This window comes from Melanerpes formicivorus, unplaced genomic scaffold (genome assembly GCF_026170545.1).
Source record: "Melanerpes formicivorus ecotype bairdi unplaced genomic scaffold, bMelFor1.0.p_v2 SCAF_4, whole genome shotgun sequence".
NCBI lineage: Eukaryota > Metazoa > Chordata > Aves > Piciformes > Picidae > Melanerpes > Melanerpes formicivorus.
Genome location: NW_027142356.1, coordinates 39,633,060 through 39,650,786, shown reverse-complemented (window position 1 = coordinate 39,650,786; position 17,727 = coordinate 39,633,060). Strand labels below are relative to the sequence as shown.

The window sequence follows — 17,727 nt, the reverse complement described above, 5'->3', positions numbered from 1 at the left end:
TGTCAGTGTTCAGAGTAAACAAGCAGTTAATTAAGCCTGGTTGCTTTGATGTGTGTGAAGCACAGGCAGTGCTTCTAGACTGGGATGAGAGAAAAGCCTGAGTCTGCCAGAGTAAGAGCTGTGGATGGCAGGATATGAGGTCAATGAGGCATTGCAATGACTTCTGCTGTCTTTGGGGCAGCATATCCAGCTCCTGGACCTCCATGGGTCTGCTCCAGGTGTATTTCTGAGTGGTCCAAAGCTGTAAGCTGCACCTACATGAGCTTGGCATAAGCACAAACTTTGGCATTTTCCAGTGGGAATGATTAATGAATTCCAAAAATGCCTCCAGGGGAAGGATGTCCAAAGTTATTGGAGAGACATCCAGACAAGACATCTAAGCTGTCTTGAAAGGCAAAGGCTGTGCTCTCCAAGCACTGTTCTGTGTGTCTGGGAAGATGGAGCTCATTACCTGGTAACTAACTGACACAGAGGGGCTGCTCATTGGCCTTTAGGTTGTATTTAAATAGCATTCCATTGGATTGTGTCTGTGGAGATCTGTGAAACACCAAAGAGCTGAGGCAATAACTGATGCTCCTTGCTGACAATGAATTACAGCTCTTTCCCTGCCACCACTCCCCCAGCCTGAGAGCACAACTTGCTCTGAGTCCCCTCCACACAGGCACAGTCTGTGTATTCCAGACAGCACAGGACAAACCCAGTCCTCTGCAGGGGATGCTCCCACTGGCCATGCTTTATCCTGGGTCTGGGTTTACTCGTTCTTGCAACTGCACTAATAACTTTGTGCCATTCATAAGGTGCTTGGGGGTCTGAGCTGAGTCTGGCGGAGAGGGGTCCCTGTCCATGGCGGGGAGGTTGGATGAGGTGAGCTCTGGGGTCCTTTCCAGCCTGAGCCACAGCGAGAGTGCTGCAGCTGTGTCACTCCTGAGACTGAACTTTCCCATATTCATGAGAGATTGTTCTTCTCTAGCACATTTGGCACAGAGATCCCCTGATGCACTGCTGGATCTTTCCAGTAGGACTTTGGTCCTTTATTGTGGAGCTACCCTCTCCTCCTTGCTGTCTGTCTTGACGTTTAGAAGCTTTTCTACCTCTGTGTAATTATCAGGAGAGGTTCATTATTTGAGAGCATAATGGAGTGGAGTGCCAGCTTTTGCCAGGTACTGTTAGAATCTGTCACACCCTGATGAGCCCAAGGCAGGGGTGAAGCTAAAGTTCAGTTCCAATTTCAGTCCAGTGTTGTTCAGATGTGTAAAGTAGTTTCTGCTCAGCAAGAGGGAGTGGAGAGGATCCCTGTGTCCTGGCTGGGCATCTGCAGCAATCTGAGCATGCAGATGGGAAACTCTGGACTGTGGTGGAGCAAGTGACAACTCATCCTGCTTGTGGAGCTAACTGTCAGTACAGTCAGTGCCCTTTGCCAGCACTGAAGAGAGTGAAATGGATCTTCCTTTGAGAGTTCAGCCATCCCACAGCCAGGGCTGATCTCTGCAGAGGTGGCAGATGGAGTTCAGTAGCCCTGATGTTTTGTGAGGGCATCTCCTTGCCAGCTGGCAACTGGCATGATGCCCCTGTATCCAAAGCGTGGTGTGTTTGGGGCTGGCCTGGCTGCCAGGGGACCCAGTGACACTTCATGGTGGGTAGAGTCTCAGCTGGAGATCTGCTCTGTGACATGCCACAAAGCAGCACGAACAGACACACAGAGCAAGCACAGAGTTTGCAGTCTCACAACATTAATGAAACAGAACCAAGCTCCTGAGTCCTCCTGGGGTTTGGCTCATTATTTAAGTGTTAATTGCTTTCTTATGTTCTTTATGTTCCCATGGAGAGCTGGAAGGATGACTGGGGGAGTGGAACCTCTGCTGTGAGGAAAGACCGAGAGCCCTGGGGTGGTTTGGTCTGGAGAGGAGAAGGCTGAGAGGGATCTGATCAATGTCTATCAGTATCTGAGCGGTGGGGGTCAGGGTGAAGGTGCCAGGCTCTGTTTGGTGGTGCCCAGTGACAGGACAAGGAACAATGGGGACAGGCTGGGACACAGCAGGTTCCACCTCAACACCAGGAGACTTCTGTATGGTGAGGGAGCCCTGGAGCAGGCTGCCCAGAGAGGTTGTGGAGTCTCCTGCTCTGGAGCCTTTCCAACCCCCCTGGCTGTGTTCTGTGTGCCCTGCCCTGGGTGATGCCGCCCTGGCAGGGGCTTGGAGTGGGTGATCTCTGGAGGTCCCTTCCAACCCCTAAACTCTGTGGTTCTGTCATCTTCTATTAAGCTGTTTCTCTAATCATGTAGCACAAACTTCCTGTGGGATTGCTGTGGCCAGGATAAAGCAGATCTGTTCTGAGCTGAAAGCTATAAAACTATACTATTTACCATTCCTTTTAAGCAATCTCATTGCACTTCAAGGCTCCCCACATGAACATTCTCTCTGCAGTGAAAGTATTCATTAAATCTGGCTTAGGAAACAGCAGGGACCCCAAGGATCACTGCACCTCCCTACTGCCATGCTGAGCTCTGGAGTGGAGAGCTGAGCAATGCAAACACTTCTTGCACTGGAAAGGGCTGGCTTGTATTTGAGCTAGGCTTTGAACCTGTGCTCCAAGCCAAACTTCCCAGCTGAGCTCTCCATCAAGAGTTCACTTTCACCTGTTCTGCTCCTGATGGATTGGAAAGTCCCCAAGCCATAAGTGAATCAGGATTGATTAAGGCAAAATAATAACAGCTCAAGGCTGCTGTTTGTGTAGTGGAGTAAATGCTCAACTCACAATGTGCACGTTCAAGGCTTCTAAATTGTTGGCCAGGAGTCTTGGGTTTGTTTAGCTTTGTGGGTTTATAGGCTGGGGGAGCTGGGGGCATTCAGCCTGGAGAGCAGAAGAGTCCAGGGGGACCTCAGAGCTGCCTGCCAGTAGCTGAAGGGATCCTGCAGGAAGGCTGCAGAGGGGTTTCTCCAAACCCTTGAGATGTTCACCTGGATCCATGGTTTGGATTAATTTGCACGTGGAGCATTTCTGTGCTCTTAGCAAATGCATCATTTGTTTAGGCTTTAAATGATCTTTATTTTCATAGCCTGGCTTTCAAGCCAGCAGTTTGGCAGAGATTAGCACTTCAGGAGTAGGAGAGTGTTTAATTTTCCCCGGAGGGTTCTGATCTTTCAGAGATAAGGACTCTCACATTAGAGCTTCTGTTAAGACATGAAGTGTGCTTGAGGAGAGAGGCAAAGCTGCTGTCACCTGAGCAAACCACAGACCTGTCCCTGGAAATCTCCTCCTGGCCCTGAGAGGGTGCTGCATGGCAGCCAGCTGGTGTGCTGTGAAGCATTAGCCATTGCTCTCCGTCAGCAATAAGGCAGGAGGTGATACTATTCAGATCTGTCCTCAGAGAGCCTGGGGAGCAGGTCACCAGCACCCCTCAACAGGAGTGGTGGTTTGGGCTGCTTTTGCAGTTTTGTGTCTGCTTGCTGCCAGGTGTCTTTGATGTGCATGACAAACATGAAACAGGCAAGCAAGAGAGTTGTGCTTTGGTGCTTGGTCTGGGAGACAGCAGCACAGCAGGGTTGGAGTGGAGCTGAGGAAGAAGTTGTTGAGCAGGAGGCTGCTGAGCCTCTGGCCCAGGCTGCCCAGGGAGGCTGTGGCTGCCTCCTGCCTGGGGGTGCTGAAGGCCAGGCTGGATGAGGCCCTGAGCAGCTGAGTCTTGTGAGATGTTGTCGTGGTGCTGCTGCCACTGAGGCTGCGTTATGATGCCAGCACAGAAGTGAGGCAGTGGTGGGAGAGCAACCCTCCCTTGTGGCTTGGCATGAAGTTATTTCATCCACCTGTAAAAGGCTTGGAAAGGTTGGAAAGGTGAAGGTCTCAGCTCTGACTAAACAGAAAGCAGCTGGTAAGTTCCTAAATAAGAGCTCAGATTCACAGCCATAGTGCAGTGCCCCTTAGCAATCCTTCCCTGCATTTTCTAGACACTCCTCCTGCAGTCAGGGAGCTCTTATTTGGACTTGGGCTGCTCTCTTCCTCTGCTGCTCTCTGTATTTCAGTGCTCAGGTTCATCAGTGTGGTTTCAGGCACTTACCACAGGGTGCCTGTGCTGAGAGAAACCTCCTCTGGGTGTTTCATGTTTTGTTCCTGGACAGTGAATGATGCTTGCAGAGGGCAATTCATCCCAGCCCAGAGCTGATTTGCTATGTCAAGCTGCTTATCTGGAGCTACTCCAGCAGAGAGAGCTTCAGATGAATAGGCTGTCAGTCTGAGAAGCCATTGGGATGACTGAGTTGCACTGCTGAGGTAGGTGTGAGTACAGCTGGGGGTGATGTGTGCTCCTGGAGTAGCTTTTGTTTGTGCAGTTGGGATTGTTTTGCTCAGCAGATACACAGAAAAGGTCTGGGTGCTCATAGCATCACAGAATGGGTTGAGTTGGAAGGGGCCTTCAAAGCTCACCCAGTCCAACTCCCCTGCAGTCAGCAGGACATCCTCCACTGGATCAGGCTGCCCAGAGCCCTGTTCAGCCTTACCTTGACTATCTCCAGGCATGGGGCCCCAACCACCTCCCTGGGCAACCTGTTCCAGTGCTCCACCACCCTTATGGTAAAGAACTTGTTCCTCACATCCAATCTCAATCTGCTCTGCTCTCACTTCAAACCACTGCCCCTTGTCCTGCCTCTGCAGCCTTTGCAGGCTGGGAGGGTGAAGTTTCCCACCAACGTTAACTCAGCATGACTTACTCAGCTGGACTCAAACAGGAGCTGTATTTACAAGCACAAACTCCACTCCATGGTGGAATGCAATGAAGATGTACAAAATACACAGGAGTTACAATGTTATACAGGAATTTACAGCGAGCAAATAACACAGAACCCCCCTGGCCTCCCTCTGGTTCCCCAGAGGCTAGGGAAGCTGCTCCACTGCCCCCCTCCCCCTAAACCTCCTTCCCCTTTACAGCAAAGAGAAAAGAGAGGAGTTGAGAGAGACACAGCTCAGCTTATCTTTCTCAAGGCCAGCCAAAAGCATCCTTAGCTCCTGAAGCGAAGCAGAACAGCAAGCCAGAGGAAAGCAGAGGAATGGGGATGGAAGTGCAGTGTGAGAGATTGTTATGGTACAGCCTGCTCCTCCCGGACATCCTGTCCAGTGGATTTGTTTAGAGTAATCTTTTGTTTTCCTTTTTACACCCAGGAGTGAATTATTGACATTTCCCTACTCTTCTGCTCGAAATCTGCAGCTGAAGTTTAAAGGCATAGCCTGAAGGTGTCACACAGACAGTCCCTCTGCAGCCTCCTTGTAGCCCCTGCAGGGGCTGGCGGGCAGCTCCGAGGTCTCCCCGGAGCCTTCCCTTCTCCAGGCTGAACACCCCCAGCTGCCTCAGCCTGTGCTGACAGGAGAGGGGCTCCAGCACCCTGATGGTCTTTGTGACCCTCTTCTGGACCCCCCCATCAGGTCCATGCCTGTCTGTTGGTGCTCTCCTCTCTGGGGTATGTTGTGCAGAGTGTGCACCAGTTTACTACTTGTTGATGAGCACAACTCAGGAGCAGAACAACTTTGCCCCTAGATCTTGGGTTAGAGGAAAAAACATCCCCTGCACCTCCTAAAGTGCCCTGAGAGCTGAGATTAGCTCTTCTGCACGGCTGGGGACGCAGCTAACTCTGCAGCACCGAGCAGCAGGAAACTCAGCAGCAATGGGTAGATTTTAGAGTAGATAGTTGGTGATTAGTGTTACTTATTTATCAGTTGTAAATTTGCCTTTTAATTATGTACCCTGCAAAACAACTGCAGAATATTGGGAGTAGGTGAAGGAAATGAACACTGACTGAGGAGCTGCCAGCTTTTAATTATGCAAATGAGCACCGCTGCAGAAGAATTATTTAGTGAGCTTTTTGTGCTTGGAAGGGCAAAGCTGTCTCCACAATGGTGTTTGAAACAAATGCAAGTGGATTTGTGTAACCTCTCCCCTGGAGATATTGGCAGGGAATGAGATGGAGCACAAGTATCAGGAGCCTTGAGAGACTCCATCTGCTGTGCAGGGAGTGGGTCAGAGCAGCAGGACCGAGGTATTGCCACCAATAAGAGAAGACTCCTGGCAGGCAGCTCTGAGGTCCCCCCAGAGCCTTCTCCTCTGCAGGCTGCACAGCCCCAGCTCCCTCAGCCTGTGCTCACAGCAGAGCTGCTCCAGCCCTTGGGTCAGCTTTGTCTTCCTGTGTGGCCTCATTACTGGTGAGCTTACAGTAGCCAAATTCTCTCTGAGGAAAGCCATTTGTTGTTCATTCATCTGACAGCCTTTGTCACAAGGAAAGTGCAGAGGCTTTAGCCTGGTGATAGAACTGGGCTGGAGCAGGCAAAGCAAATGAACAAAGAATCTCTTCCCTATTTCCATGTTGGGCTCTGGTTTGGTTTTGTTGTCTTACTGAGGGATTTTGCCATCTCTGGAAGTTTCATGACTTCACTCAGGTTGTGCTAAGTGCTGCTTCTTGCTTTGTGACACTCAGAGCCAGTGTCTCAGAGGTGTTTCTGATGATGTCTAGCTGCCTCCCAAAAATACACAGAGGATTGGCTTCTTTTTGCCAGTTTCCACAGTGAGTGCTTGGCTTCTTTCCCAGATCCTTCCTCACTGCAAAATCTGTTGCTTCTGGAGCCACACTTCTGTCTCCTCTGCTGGCTTTGCTGGTTTTCTTCTTTTCTTCCACACAGTCCTCCTGTTCATTACTGATTGGGTCATATTTACCTTCCTCACAGCTCACTAAATGAGTTTTCCTGCCTTGTCCATTCTGAATCTCTTTTAAGGTTGAAGTGAGCTTTTGGAAGACTTCTGCTCAGTCCTGCCTTTTTTCCTAGCTGCCTCCACACTAGCATCTCCAAACCCCTTGTTTTCTAGACTCTTTCTTCTCCTGGGTCATTCCAGAGTTCTGTCTCTCCTTGTTGTACCTGATCTGCCTTGAACATCCTGTTCACAGGTATCAGAGTGATGGCAGCTGAGTACAGAGGCCCCCACAAATCAAGTGCTTCGTGTTGATCAGCTTTACATTCTGCTGCCCCTGGCTTCTTGCAGGGCCAGGCAGCTGCACACTCAGTGTGGTTCCAGAGGAGAGCAGGTATTTGTTCTCCCATTCTTCCCACAGTGCTTACGAGTAGCTGAGAAGATAAGATGCTGTAGGATCCTCCTTCAGGCTCTTCTCAGCATCAGAAGACATTGCTTGTTCACTTCCCATCAGCCTTCTCTTCACCCTCTTTGCTTTTCACATTATCTGTAAGCCTTGTTCAATTTTGTGCCTGGGCCACTTGGTCCTGGGTGTCTCTGCCAGCTGGATGAGTCCTTGAGCAGCTGAGTCTAGCTGAGAGGTGTCCCAGCCCATGGTGGGGAGGTTGGAGGAGCTGAGCCCTGAGGTCCCTTCCAACCTGAGCCATTCAGTGAGTCTATACAGAAGCATTTCAAGTGACAGATGGTGGGGAAGTGATGGTTCTATTCATGATATGATTATTTATTCCTCTTAGCATGCTGTGTCCTTCATTGTGTGATGAACACTGCAATTAAACATGTTGAATGCAGAGCACCCATGGATGTTCTGACTAAGCCATGATGGTGATGGTGTCAGCTCACTGCAGTCCATTTCTGTCAGGGGATAATTGTTTTGAAGAGCAATATTAGAGATGCAAACAATTATTGTCCTTTTATAGACAATTGTTCCAGTAACTGTTCAGTGAGGGCTGGCATCATGGGGAGAAAATTGCATACCTCAGCTGCTGCCCTGCCTCTGGCTGTAATGAAGCCTCTGCAGTAATCTTGTATTGACTTAGCAAAAAGATGGAATTCTAATTGACAGCACCAAGCCAAGCAAATTGTCAGTAAGGACATGTTGGCTTAGGGCTCCTTGACACTGATGTGCTTGAGAAGGAATAGCAGATTCTCCTGGAGTGTTAAACTTGGAAGCACAAGTGCTGGAATCAGCTGGCTCTGTGTGCAGCTCTGTGCTGAGGTTATTTGCTTGTTCTTTCCTTTGGATTGGCAGGAGCCCAAAGGGGTTTCCACATGTGCTGCCTGAGAGAGATGATTTGGGAGTTTTGAGTGCCGTTGTGCCTACATTTCTGAAGGTGTCCAGGGCAAAAATCCATGGCCAAGCCAGAAAGGACCCAAACTCTCACATTAGAATCTTGGATTCCCTTGGATTGGGAGCCTCTTCCTGCTAGAAGCAGTCAGCTCTCCCTGTGTAGTCAGCCTGGAAGTAAGGCTTTCAAGTTGGAGGTGGAAGACTGGACAGGTGTATCCCCCTCAGAGTCCTCCTTACTGCCCCATGGTACTGACTTGGATGTAGGAAATGGAGAGCACAACATCTCCCCAGTTCTCTAAAGCCTGACTGTAAGCCCTTTCTGCTCAGCACTGACTGCCTGCAGAGATTCCTGTGGGGATGAAGTGCTTGTTCAGAACCTCTGACTGGGCTCTGTCTGTAGCCCAGCTGGCAGCATTTGCCAGTAGAAGGTGGGGCAGCTGGCACAAAGCAGGCCAGCAGTGTCCTGGGCTGCTCCATGAGGAGCATTCACAGGATGCTGAGGAAGGTGATTCTTGCCCTCTCATCAGCACCAGTGAGGCCACATCTGGAGCACTGAGTCCAGTTGTGGGCTCCCCAGCACATGCATGTCTCTGTACTGAGGAACACCCAGTGGAGGGACACACAAATGATCAAGGGGCTGGAACATCACTGCTCCAGTCTCTTTCCCATGAGGAAAGGATGAAAGGTTTGAGGTGGGTCCTATCCATGTGTGCAGGCACCTGAAGAGTCGCTGGCAGTGCACAAAGGACTGGAGCCAAACTCTTTTTGGTGGTGCCTGATGCCAGGAGCCAAGAAGCATGAAGTCAGACACAGGAGGCTCTGTCCAGGCCTCAGCAAACATTGTTTTACTGTGAGGGGAGCTGAGCAGCAGCACAGGTTTCCCAGAGAGGCTGTGGAGTCTCCATCCTTGGAGACAGTGAAAGCCCATTTGAGTGTGGTGCAGAGCAACCTGCTGTAGGCGGCCCTGCAGGGTGTTGGACTAGGGCATCTCCAGAGATGCTTTCCAGGCTCAAGTACTTTGTGATTCTGTGGCACACAGAGAGCTCTCAGACCAGCTCTCCAAATGCTTTTGAGTCACTTAGTAACTTCAGGAGCAGTTGATCTCAGTTCCACTGAACTGACAAATGCCAAGCTGTCCATCAGGGCAGTAAACCTACACTGACTTCTGTTGCCAGTGACAAAGGAGAAAGGGATGTGACTTTTGTCGTGCTGGGACATCAGTTAGTGTCTCAGGGAAGGTTTGCAGCCAGGAGGGTTGCTGCCATGCCTTGTCTGCCCTTAGAAGGGCTGGAGTGGGAGGATCATGGGGAGAATGCTTTGCAGCTGAGTGTGGCCCAGACAAAGCTGTTTTCAGGACTCTGCTCTCTTCTGCCAGTCTTGTGTTCTCTGAGACTGCAGGTCTATGACTTTGGCAGTCTGTGCATGGTGCTTGGTATGATCTCCACTAACTCAATGCCATCTTCTTCCTTTCTTCGCTTTTTGGAACTCAATTGTAGAGTACCAGGAGAGAAGAAACAATTTTGCTGCTTCGACACAGGCTGAAAGTGAGAGCAGGAGCTTGGTGTGGCTGTGTGACACTTCAGCAGCTTCCCAAGACAATCCATCCTTTTGCTCAGGAGGCCTTTTGTGAGAGCTGCCAGCCACTTGCTTGGCATCTTCATAATTATTGCTGTAATGAAATTCTCATTGATTTCAGCCCAACACTGAATTTTAGAGTCCTAATGAGGTTCAACAAGGATCAGTGCAGAGTTCTGCTCTTGGGGAGGAAGAATAACCTGCAGCAGCACAGGCTGGGAGGGGATCTGCTGGAGAGCAGCCCCAAGGAGAGGGACCTGGGAGTGCTGCTGGGCAGCAAGTTCTGCATGGGACAGCAATGTGCCCTGGGGGCCAAGAGGGACAGTGGGGTCCTGGGCTGCATTCAGAGGAGTGTGGCCAGCAGAGCCAGGGAGCTTCTCCTCCCCCTCTGCTCTGCCCTGCTGAGACCTCACCTGGAATATTGCATCCAGCTCTGGGCTCCCCAGCTCAGGAGGGACAGGGATCTGCTGGAGAGAGCCCAAGGGAAGCTATAAGGGTGACTGGGGGACTTGGAGGACTATAAGGATGCTGAAGGGACTGCAGCACTGCCTGATGAGGAGAGGCTGAGAGCCCTGGGGCTGTTCGGTCTGGAGAGGAAAAGGCTGAGAGGGAAACTGACCAATGTTTATCAATATCTGAGGGGTAAGGGTAAGAGGGAGGGGACAGGCTCTGCTCAGTTGCACCCTGGGATAGGACCAGGAGCAATGGAGAGGTTGTGGAGTCTCCTTTCCTGGAGCCTTTCCAGCCCTGTCTGGATGTGTTCTGTGTGACCTGTGCTGGATTCTATGCTCCTGCTCCAGCAGGGGGGTTGGACTGGGTGATCTCCCTTCCAACCCCTGACATCCTGTGGTCCTGAGTGAGGTACTATTTGTGTCTTAGTGCATGAGCAACGTTACAGCTCCTGCAGCACTTCCTGCTCCATGAGAGCTGTTTCTCACTACAGAAGGTAAACTGTCAGCTGAAGTCTCTGAAGGAAAGAATAAAGTAACACTTGGGCTGTAAGCTCCGTTAGTGCCACGAGCTGGGTAGAGCGGAAGCAGCACGGATGAGCTGCTGTAGGGGCACACCAAAAGAGAGCTGTGCACAGCTTGAGCTGCTGGCCAGAGGCTGTGTGACTGTCAGGGCGAGTGCAGAGAGACAGCTGGCTCTGGGAAATCATCTCTAGGATATCCTGAGCTGTGGCCAGTTAGGAGCAGACTGCTTATTGATAAATGAACCAATAAATAAAGATGGTTGGTTTGGCTGTGTTTGCTTCTTTCCCTCTCAGTGCTGATGGGAAGGATTTCCCCTGCTAGTTACAGTTTCTCCTCCATCTTTTCAGCCCTACAACTCATCTGACTGCTGCCATGCTGCAGTTCTGTATTTTACAGATCCTTTATGTTTTGTCATTCTGTCTGTTAATGAAGATTCATAGGGCTGGAGCAGCTCTGCTGGGAGCACAGGCTGAGGGAGCTGGGGCTGTGCAGCCTGCAGAGGAGAAGGCTCTGGGGGGACCTCAGAGCTGCCTGCCAGCACCTGAAGGGATCCTGCAGGAAGGCTGCAGAGGGACTTCTCCTCAGGGTGTCTGCAGACAGGCCCAGGGGGAATGGTTTGAAGCTGAGGCAGAGCAGGGTTAGAGTGGAGCTGAGGAAGAAGTTCCATGGTGGGGAGGTTGGAGGAGATGAGCTCCTAGGGTCCTGTGCTAAGGGGATGACTTAAGGTCTTGAAGCCTGCTGACTCTTTGCCAAGCCTGAGAGACATTGCTGATGAAGAGTTCTGTTTGTGGAAGTTTAAGTGTAAATAAAACTGCTAAATGTTGCCTTTAATTGAAATTATGGGCAAAAAACCCATCATTTCTGATGGAAAAGACTGAAATGACAACGTGTCTCTTTGCTGGCGTATTTAGGAACTGCTTTAGAAAGGCCTTTTCTGTTTGGCTGCTGCCAGTGGTCTCTGCATTGTTGCTGTGATCTGGATGTGTATTCCGTGACTCGTGGCTGGAATCATTCACAGGGAGTTAATGTGTGCCATCAATATCTCATTCACCAACAAGCAGATGTGAAAACCTCAAGGGTCCTGATTTGGATAAGTATCCTGCAATCCAGATGTTTGCACAAACACTTCTGAGCTCCCCAGTTTACAGAATCTCATCAAACCAGCATTTGATCCTTCGAGTGGCTTTAATCTGGGGTTTATTTCTAGCTGAGTCAGCTGACACTTTGGTGCATTTGTCACTGGGTTTTGTTGGTGAAAAGAAAGGCAATTTCCTTCAGAGCAGGGTTAGAGTGGAGCTGAGGAAGAAGTTGTTGAGCAGGAGGCTGCTGAGCCTCTGGCCCAGGCTGCCCAGGGAGGCTGTGGCTGCCTCCTGCCTGGGGGTGCTGAAGGCCAGGCTGGATGAGGCCCTGAGCAGCTGAGTGTGGCTGAGAGGTGTCCCTGGGCATGGTGTGGAGGTTGGAGGAGCTGAGCTCTGAGCTCCCTCCCAGCCTGAGCCATCCTAGATTAGTGAACCCCACCAAAGTCTGCCTCAGTGTGCAGGAGCAATAGCAGTGCTTGCTTGTGCTGAATGGAGGCATCCCTCCTGCGCCCACAGAAACTGATTTTCCCTGTGTTCTCAGATAACCTTGGTGTGATAAAAGCTGTGGAATCCAGAGCTGTCATTTGCTTACCTAAGCTTACATCTTTCTTTTGCAGATGACACGAGAGCAGTACATTTTAGCAACACAACAGAACAGCCTCCCCAGGACTGAACATCCTCAGTTTTACCCAGTGGGGATATATGGGTGGCGAAAGAGGTGCTTATACTTCTTTGTCCTTCTGCTGTTGGTTACCATGATTGTTAACTTAGCAATGACAATATGGATATTGAAGGTTATGAATTTCACAGTGGTGAGTATCACAGCAACTTTCTGTACCCTGTTTCTTGAAGTAGTAACTTGTAGTTTGCGTTCTTGCCACGCTGCATAAGAGATCTGCTGTTGGATTAAAACTGTGTCTGCTTTGAGCATCACTTCAGGTTCCTGTGCCTGTGGTGTCTCTGCTGCAGTGAGTGGAGCTCTGCCTTCTCTCTCTTCAGATGGTTTTGGTTGATCAGATTCTGTGTGACCATACCTGCTGAAAACACCTGGATCTTAGATGGTTTTGTTTGCCCAACCAAAAGCATGGCAGTTCCTGCCCCAAGCTGGTCTGGCTGCCTGTCACCACTGGTAGCAATCAGCAGGAGCTGCTGAGTCTGTTCTGTGCAGGCTCTCTCAGGGGGAGCCTGGCCTGGCCAGGTCACCTGAGGGGGCTTTTTCACTTTCTTGTTCCTCTACTATTTTAGGCTGTCCAGACCATTGGAACTGTGTTTCTCCTAGAACTTAGAGCAGTTGTCTTGCTGTTGCTTGTTGGTAGGTGGTGTAAAAGCCAAACTCTTGTGCCAGACAGTCTCCACCTGGGGTATCTAACAGCAGCAAGATGTTACCCAGCACTTCAGGTGTACCACTTTCAGAGGCAAGATCTGCCAACAGTGACAACTGCTCTCTGCCCAGCCACCTCCAAAGCTCTGTTTGGACAGGGGTGGTAGAGGTGCCACTGGTTAGCAGTGCTGTCATGTCTGTGTGTGTCAAAAGCAAGCAAGGCCACTCCACAGTCTGAAACAGCAGTGCTTTGGTCAGGTCACTGTGGTCTGTCTTTGGACTCGGACCTTCCTGAGCCATATTTTGCTGCAGCCAGTAATAGGCTTCCAATTCCTGGGCTCATATCAAGTTTCTATTCTCCATTAATCTGTTGGAAATAAAAACAAAGCAGCCAACAAAGCCAACTTTGAACACACTTCTGAAATGGTTCTGTGCCTGCTAATGCTCTGCCTTGCTCAGAGTGACCTGGGATCACTGCCTGCTGGGACATGCTCTGCAGATGCTTTGCTACTTGTGAGTTGCCACCAGGGGATGAGCAAATTGGATCCCCTGTGAGACTTTACTGTTGATGTACTGAGGTTCAGTGGAAGTCTGGGGGCGTGGGGTGGGGGTGTGTGTTTGCTTGGGGGTGGGCTGTGGGTGGTTTAGTGTTGGGGCTTTTCTTTTTCATTCCTGCTGCCATCTGTTGTTTGATGCTCCGTGTTGCCAGCTGGGTTTCCTTCAGCACAGGGTGCCTGCAGAACGGGACCCCAGCGCTGCCCTTGCTGCTTCTGTGGGCAGCACGTTGCAGTGTGCCTGTGGGCTTCAGTAACAAGCTCTGCCACTATTCCAGAGCTGAACTTAGCAGCTAAGTTAAAGAGCCTAAGAAGATGCTTTCAAAAGCAGAGACTTTTTCTCTGTGCATTCCAGTCAAGTATTTGAAGCTCCTGCTTCTCTCTCTAGGCAGTGATTGACCTTCCGTGCTGCAGCTGCTCTAGCACTGCCCAGTCAGAATCCCAGCATGGCTCAGGCTGGAAGGGAGCTCAGAGCTCCTCTCCTCCAACCTCCCCACCATGCCCAGGGACACCTCTCAGCTAGACAGCGGCTCAAGGGCCCCTGCTAAGAAATCACAAGTGTGGCCATCAGCCTTTAGAAAGGGAAATGCCTTTGCTTGCCTGCTTTCAAGAGCATTTGCACAGGGCAGGACTCTGGCCACGATGACAGAGTTGTTGAAGCTGAGCTGCTTTGATGTTGGTGTAAATGGTTTGCTGTTTGCCATAAGCTGGTGTTGAACTTGTTACCAAAACAAGAATAGTGGCAGCACTTGGAGGGGTCAGGGAGAGCCGGGGCATGGGCTTGTCGTTGCTGGCTGTCAGTTGCAGCGGTGCTAGCTTGTATCAGCTGCTGACTTTGTTTGCAGCTGTACAGCTGCAGCCAGCTGGCACAGTGGAAGCCTTTCTGAGCTCAGTGTGCAGCTTCTCCAGCTGGGTGGACTGACACTGCATCTGAAAGTGGCATTCTGAAGCTGAGCTACTTGTGCCCTGCTCTTTGTATACAGAGAGGAGAATCAGGTGTGCTGGGAGGCTGTCGCTCTTGTGGTGACTCGAGCAAGTTATCCTTCAGGATGGGTGTTGAATAGCTCATCAAAGCAGTAATTAGAGGCAGTATGGTTTGTTTGTGATGTGTAAATGTGTTTTCTGCTAGCTGCATGTGTCTGCAGCACACCAGACTGTCCTGGCTTTATCTGGAAAGCAATCCTTTAGGTGTGGGCCATACTGGGGGGGTCTCTGGAGGTCCCTTCCAGCCCCTAACATTCTGTGACTCTGTTACTATATTGTAATTAATATTCACAGCCCTAATTAATTTCTCTAAATCTGGTCAGAAATTCTCTCTGTTGAAGGAAAACTGGACTGAAATTCATCCCTCACTTTCCTCTTGGTTTGGTTATGCAGATTTACTGGCACAGTACTGGTGAATTGTCCAACAGCCAAAGGCAATAAACACTTTGCACCCCACTTAACCTTGTGAGAATGCCTGAGGTCACTGTGGGGAGCAAATCAAAATCTGTTTGCAGGACAGTTTAAGCAATTTCACCTTGACCTTGCAGTGGCTTTTGGAAATTGTAGTGTCCAGAGCCTGTCTGCTTGGGCAAAGCTGCCTACAAACAGTGTGTGCCGTGGAGGTGCCCTGGGAGCATCAGAGGGTTTGCTTGGCAAGGTCACTGCTGGCTCCTTGCTGCAGATATTTTTGGGCACTGTCAGGACTGATTTTGAATCAGCTTCAGGGGCACAGATTCACAGCTTGTACTTCTCTCCCATGTCAGCAGAGTCTGTTACAGGTAGCTTATAGAATCCTAGGATGGCTCAGGCTAGGAGCGAGCCCAGAGCTCAGCTCCTCCAACCTCCACACCATGCCCAGGGACACCTCTCAGCTACACTCAGCTGCTCAGGGCCTCATCCAGCCTGGCCTTCAGCACCCCCAGGCAGGAGGCAGCCACAGCCTCCCTGGGCAGCCTGGGCCAGAGGCTCAGCAGCCTCCTGCTCAACAACTTCTTCCTCAGCTCCACTCTAACCCTGCTCTGCCTCAGCTCCAAACCATTCCCCCTGGGCCTGTCTGCAGACACCCTGAGGAGAAGTCCCTCTGCAGCCTTCCTGCAGGATCCCTTCAGGTATTGTTTCCCCATGTTTCAAAAGCAGTGTGGAGGCAGCATCCTCCTCTGCCATTCACTGCACTCTCCCTGATTGCACTGAATTAGGACTCCTGCAACCTCTTGTAAGAGTTTCCCCATTGAAAAGGGCTGCTGGAAGCACGGGAAGGGTAGAAGAGGGCAACAGCCACTTCAGTTCATGTGACAGGCTAGAGGCGATGCATTTATGTTTATTTTCAGTTTGTGGATGTTTGCCATCTCTTAAATAATCCTGGAGTGTTTTACTGAGCCAACAGTGTTTGCTGGGCAGCTCATGCTTAATCAGTTCCTCTGGCAAGAGTCTGCAGCAAGGAGCTCAGAACTTTCAAATATTTGCTTTCCTGAAAATTGAATTAACTTCCTTTCAGTTGTTGGCATTTAGCTTGGCTCCCTTCCCTTCTGCATCCCAGCATGACAGCAGGGGCTGTGGGATTAGCACACTGGTAATTTAGGAGTCACAGAATCACAGACTGGTAGGGGTTGGAAGGGGCCTCCAGAGATCACCCAGTCCAGTCCCCTGCCAGAGCAGGAGCACCCAGAACACAGCCAGGTGGGGTTGGAAAGGCTCCAGAGCAGGAGACTCCCTCAGCCTCAGCACAAGGCTGTTGAGACTCTGGAATAGGCTGCCTGCGTGTGTTCAAGGCCAGGTTGGATGAGGTTCCCTTTCCCCTCCTGCTCTGGAGCCTTTCCAGCCCCACCTGGATGTGTTCTGTGTGACCTGCCCTGGCTGATCCTGCTCTGGCAGGGGGTTGGTCTGGATGATGTCTGGAGGCCCCTTTCAGCCTCTACCATCCTGTGGTTCATCTGCTGTGGCTGCTGAGCACTATCCTTACAGGAGATACCAGTGCAGGTCCTTCACTGAACTCCCTCTGCTTATTCTGTCTGTGAGTTGCTAGTGCCATGACACAGGAGGCTGCAGAATGGTTTCATGAGCTACTTCTCTCTGAGCTGTAGCATTATTAACCTTATCCAGAATTAAAGGTTTAAGGAAAGAAACAAAAAGGGAAAAGAAAAGCTTCTGTCTGTAACACCCTCCCCAAATAACTTAGGGTGCTTGAGGAAGAGGAAGGTGGGGGGTAGGGGTGATAAGTTTTCAAACCCTCCTAATGACCAAGGAGTAATGAATCAGCTCTGCTTTAATGAAAGTAACATTAACCTTCCTTGCACTTTTGACTCTCAGCAAAGCTTTGCATTCCAGGAGGAGATTGGTTTTGTTTTCTGAATTCAGTCTGGCAATTGATCACTGTCCTGCAGATAGGCCTGAATGGTATTGATGCTTTGGTGTGTGGTGGGAGTAGGAGAGGGCCAGCACCCTCAGCAGTGACCTTGGAGCATGCTTCAGCTGGGGAGAACCTTGCTGAGAGTTACTGGTGTAACCTGCTCCAGAATTAGTGCGCTCCCGAGAGCTTCCCCTCAACGCAGATGAGCATTTCCCGTCTCTGACACACAATACCGTGTTCCAGAGAGGCTTAGACGATTCACACCCACCACCTTTGTGTCCCAGACGGCTTTCCACCGGATTCACCCGCGGCGGTCTGGACAGGTGGCTTTATCTGGGTGACAATGGAGCGGGGATCGGCTTTGGTTAAGTTAACGCTCCTTAAGCTCCGCGGAACGGTTTGTCCGTGCCAGCAGGGATGGAGTTTATCCTTCTTTCCTGTCTGCCTTGCAAACCACCGGTGCCGTTCAGGGAGGGAGGCAGACTGTGTGCAGGTTGTTAGCAGGGAGGGAGGCAGACTGTGTGCAGGTTGTTAGCAGGGAGGGAGGCAGACTGTGTGCAGGTTGTTAGCAGGGAGGGGAGGCAGACTGTGTGCAGGTTGTTAGCAGGGAGGGAAGGCAGACTGTGTGCAGGTTGTTAGCAGGGAGGGAAGGCAGACTGTGTGCAGGTTGTTAGCAGGGAGGGAAGGCAGACTGTGTGCAGGTTGTTAGCAGGGAGGGAAGGCAGACTGTGTGCAGGCTGTTAGCAGGGAGGGAGGCAGACTGTGTGCAGGTTGTTAGCAGGGAGGGAAGGCAGACTGTGTGCAGGTTGTTAGCAGGGAGGGAAGGCAGACTGTGTGCAGGTTGTTAGCAGGGAGGGAAGGCAGACTGTGTGCAGGTTGTT

The 17,727-nt window shown here is 50.8% G+C and overlaps 1 protein-coding gene across 1 annotated transcript in view; it reads left to right on the top strand.

The window, feature by feature from the left end:
- Positions 1–17,727, top strand: part of SGCZ (sarcoglycan zeta) — a 196,763-nt gene that overhangs the window by 94,632 nt on the left and 84,404 nt on the right. Inside the window, exon 2 of the mRNA XM_068136666.1 lies at positions 12,258–12,452. Within this exon, the coding sequence (XP_067992767.1) occupies positions 12,258–12,452 (195 nt within the window). The remainder of the gene's footprint in view (positions 1–12,257; positions 12,453–17,727) is intronic.